General features: G+C 42.7%; 1 protein-coding gene across 1 annotated transcript; it reads right to left on the reverse strand.

Annotated features, from left to right (window-relative positions):
* Positions 1-1,336: 1,336 nt before the first annotated feature.
* Positions 1,337-3,661, reverse strand: LOC117115919. Its single transcript, XM_033259805.1, has one exon. The coding sequence runs from the start codon at positions 3,659-3,661 to the stop codon at positions 1,337-1,339; it is 2,325 nt and encodes a 774-aa protein (XP_033115696.1).
* Positions 3,662-4,987: the final 1,326 nt, after the last annotated feature.

Here is a 4,987-nt window from a genome sequence, read left to right on the forward strand (position 1 = left end):
TTCTCGTATGTCGCTATCCAGGAAGCTAACCGGTTCAGCACACAACAAAAAACAAGTACATATACTTGCAATTTCACTCAGGATTTATTGCATACTAAACACGGTAACTGTAAAACAAGCAGATAAGAAAATACATGTTGAACAAACTGTACAGCTCAAAACTCGAGCTATCTCTATATTATTCTGTGTTATATCATAATAAAGCGCCCTCAATAATTGCGCTCGACTTGACACCCTCGAATCACAACTCGAGCGTAACGATAACAAATTTTACTAAGCTCATGTACTCGAGCGTAACTATGAAAACATAAAATTATATGGCAAAAAACGCCTTAAATGATATCCACCTCAAGTTATACTGTATATTAAGTATGGATCACATATATGTTAGATGTAATCACATCATAATCATAAGTTAAGACTAAATCAATGTATCGAATCACTCTAGGCTCCGCTACTATCCTAAAACTAAACCATGGCCTAACGTAGGCCATGAGGCAGTGGGTTATGGCTGGCATGAAACATGCCACGATACTGCCCAAGTTTAAAACAACTTGTATAATAAGAAATATAAAGGCTAACACTAAAACTGTACATTATTCTAAACTCACAAATAGCTGTCTCCTGTAAGGGTATCCAATAAGCACGTCCCAACTCCAAAAGGTAAAAAATTGATGATAAACTACCACAGTTTTACACGCACATGTGAATATTCTCTCTGCCGGGTCTGACCTACATAAATTAGATTAACTCATTCCCGCGAAACACTACCCTGGATGGATACCGCAAACCACAGCTTGCAGACTAAGAGCACATAAATTAGAATAACCATAACTACAGCTCATACTGCCATATAGGCATGACACTCCCCGTCTAGCATTAATGCTACTATCAATATATATTTAAACTAAAATAAAAATCACTTCTCTAAGTTAGCCATAACAAATATAATAATAGAAATAAACATAACATTATACATGTTTTCAAAAATTAATCATCTACTTCATCGCCCACAGGCAGGATAAGGATCACTTCTGCGATTGGTCTGGCAAGTGTCTTCCGATCATCTCCTCTTGTAATTGTCACCTCCACTTTTCTCACTCTGCCATCGCTTCCTGCCTCTGTTGCTACCACTCTACCCAAAGGCCAGTAGTTTCTAGTTGCTTCCGCATCTCTCATTATCACTATGTCTCCAACCTTCATGTTCCGTTTATCCTTCTGCCACTTTGTTCTGTTCTGTATGGTTGGTATGTACTCCTTTCTCCACCGATACCAAAACATATCGGCTAAGTGCTGCACCTGTCTACCATGTAAATCTGTTTTGTTGAATTTCCCTTTAGGTGCCACAAATGTCGAAGTCTTCTGTGTGAGAAGCATGTTCGGAGAAAGAACAGTCGGAACTTCTGGATCTGAAGATACTGGTAACTCTGAGTGTCTTAAACATCCCTTCAAGAATTCTCCTAGCAACACCAATCATTCTTTCCCACACTCCTCCCATATGGGAAGAGTGTGGAGTATTGAAGATCCATTCACAGTTCTTGTCTAAGAGGTATTTCTTGACCTTGCTAAGTCCTGATTCTTGTAAGCTTGCTTGAAGTTCACTACAAGCTCCTATAAAGTTAGTCCCGCAATCAGATCGCAGTTGCTTAATCGGACCACGAATTGCCTGGAATCGTCTAAGGGCATTTATAAGGCTTGAGGCGTCCATAGATTCTATACACTCAATATGCACGGCCCTTGAACACATGCACGTAAATAAAACGGCCCACCGCTTGCTTTGAGCTAAGCCTCCCCTCGTGCGTCTTGCCACCACAGACCAAGGGCCCCACACATCCAAGCCTACATATGTAAACGGGGGATCTTGAGCGAGTCTTTCTGTTGGCAGGTCTGCCATCTTCTGCACTTGAAACTTCCCTCTCAATTTCCTACACGTCACACAACTATATATCAATCTTGACACGACCTGTTTTCCACCGATTATCCAGTAGCCTGCAGCATGTACAGCACCCTCTGTAAGGTGTCTTCCTTGGTGTACAACTTCTTGGTGGTAGTGAGTGACCAATAGAGAAGTCACGTGAGTTTTTTTCGGGATAATTAAGGGGTGCTTTTCTGTGAATGTTAAATCCGATGCAGCTGTAACACGACCTCCAATTCTTAACAATGCTTCACTGTCCAGAACAGGGTTCAGTTTCACCAACGAACTACTGGATGACAAGTTTTTCCCTGCTTTCAAACTACTAATCTCATCCCCAAAGGCTTCATGTTGCACAGTCCTTATGACAATATTTGCAGCCAAGGCATACCTGTCTTTGTCACTTATCACATTTGCCTTGCGTTTACTCTTGTTTGCAAGCAATATTAAACTTGCAATTGCTCGTAACAGCTTTAACCAACTAGAGAATCTATTAAACCGATGAGATTCCAGTACACCAGTCATCTTGACTTCGGTAGCATATGCGGACACAGTGTTTCTCACTTCTGGATCATTGTCCAGGTCGTCATCATAATTCGTCTCGTCGGTTTCTAAACTGGGTGGTAATGACGACTTATGTAGGAATGTTGGTCCTTGTAACCACGGCGAATTTTGTAGGTCTTTCGCCTTGATTGATCTGCTTCCTACATCAGCTGGATTCATAGCAGTGGGTATGTACTTCCAGTATTCAGGTTTGCTAACCCTGAGAATCCTTGCAACTCTGTTCGACACGTAAAGATAAAATCTACGTGTCCTGTTGGTGATATAGCCCATTACCACTTTGCTATCAGTGTAAAAGTACACTGCATCTATTTTGAGATCTAATTCTGTTACGGCTAACTCTGAAACGTCTGTACCCAGCACAGCCGCACACAACTCCATACGTGGTATTGTTGTAGCCGCCTTAGGTGCCAGTTTTGACTTCCCTAGCACAAATGACACATAAGCCTTTCCAGACTTGTTTACACTTCTGAGATACGAGACAGCACTGATTGCTCGGCTGGATGCGTCGCCAAATATATGAAGTTCACGACGTACTGCCTCCTTAGCTGGAAATGGAGTGTAAGCTCTTGGAATGTTGACTTGCGAGAGTTCATTTACGGATGATCTCCATTTCTTCCAAGCTTCTAGAGGTTGCTGTGGCAAAGGCTCGTCCCATCCGACTTTGTTTTCTCCTATTATTTCTCTTAGTAGCATCTTGCCTTCTATGATGACCGGCGCTGCAAAGCCCAAGGGATCGTACATACTGTTAATTTCTGACAAGACAGCCCTCTTGGTACTTGGTTCGCCATTTGCTTGTAATATTTTGTACGTAAAAGTGTCAGACCTCATATCCCAATACACTCCCAATGATCTTTGCATAACCGGTGCGTCTGACCCAAGATCGACTTCTTGAACATTTGGTGCAAGATCACTAGGAGCAAAGGCTGCCATAACTTCTTTATCGTTTGACGCTATTTTGTGTAGTTTAATGTTGGCTGTAGCTAACATGTTTCTGGTACGTGTCAGCAAATCAACAGCTTCTCTGGCTGATGCAAACGATTTCAAACCATCGTCTACATAGAAGTTTGATTCTACAAAGGCCCTTGCATCACTTCCAAATTCACTTTCTCCTTCTTTAGCGGTCCTGCGCAATCCCAGCGTGGCAACAGCTGGTGAAGGTCTATTACCGAATATATGTACCTTCATTCTGTAGGTTACCAGGTTCGCATCCTGTCTCTTATACACATCTAGATGTGTATAAGAGACAGAAATCATATCTTCCTTTTGATGGGCACCTCCCAAGCACATGTTGCCAACCACGACCCAACCTAAGTCTAGGCGCTGACCCCATGGTGCACTGTTAGGACCATTTCTCAGCTCTCTGATCTTGTGCGCCTGGGGAATATCACGTCCCAATAAGATGAGTATTGGTGTGTCTGGTTGTAATTGAGGGATTTTGTTGGCAATAGACTTCAAATGTGGAAATTTGCTCGCTGTTTCCGGAGTTGGAATTTCAAGCTTGTTGCCGGGAATATTTTCGCACTCTATTACGGTCGGCATTTTCAAACACTTCTGTCCATCCACAGATTGGACAATCATGTCGCCAAGCTGTCGACCCACAAAACTTGTTGACCCTGCACATGTTTTGAGCGTATATCGCGCAGTTCTTGGTTTGGGGTCTCTGTGTACTCTTCGGGAAATGGAGTGCGGTTAAGTGACTGGAGCTTCCGCACTCGTCACATTTTACGTCTACTTTACAGTTTTTCGCCAAATGCGATGTTGATGACAGGCACCTGAAACAGATCTTCTGCTCCTTCAAAAATGCTTGTTTCTCATCCACTGATTTCTCAAGGAAGGCTCTACATTTGTTGAGTGGGTGTGGTGACTTGTGTATAGGACACTTTACTTCAGTGTTGACAGCTGTCTTTCTGACGTTCACAACTTCCATCTTGGCCCCCATATAGTTCAGTTTTGCGTTTATTCTTGAGTCACTACAGCTTCTAGGAATGTCTGGATCTCGTAACATCTCCGCGCATTCACTTATGAATTCTGCAAAGTAACTGAATGGTGGAAACTGACCACACTTCCTTTTATAGGCTGCTACTCGTTCCCTCCACTTGTTAATGAGGATGTTAGGAAGTTTCTCTACAATGGGATCTATCCCGTGAGGAGTGTTCAAGAAGGTTAGGTGGGGCACGTCTGGCATCTGTGCCACTGTGTCTTCGCATCTATCTGCCAACTCCTGCAGTCTGTTAATATCGTCTGCAATAAACCTTGGCAATGAACTAAGACTCTTTATCACCTCAGCCGAAATGACTGTGGGATTTCCAAATCGCTTTTGTAACTCTGCTAATGCACCAGTATACGCCTTTTCCGCATCGTTAACATTTCTCAATCGGAACCTATCCACCAACGTCTTTGCTGGGCCGGTGGTGTATTTTCCCAGAAAGGAAAGTTTTTCAACTGTTGGAACGCATGCTGCATTCACCATCGATTCAAATGCTCTTCTCCAAGACAAAAATAAAATAGGAT

This window comes from Anneissia japonica, unplaced genomic scaffold (assembly GCF_011630105.1).
Source record: "Anneissia japonica isolate Jap-2015-1 unplaced genomic scaffold, ASM1163010v1 scaffold1786_len174244_cov121, whole genome shotgun sequence".
Lineage (NCBI taxonomy): Eukaryota > Metazoa > Echinodermata > Crinoidea > Comatulida > Comatulidae > Anneissia > Anneissia japonica.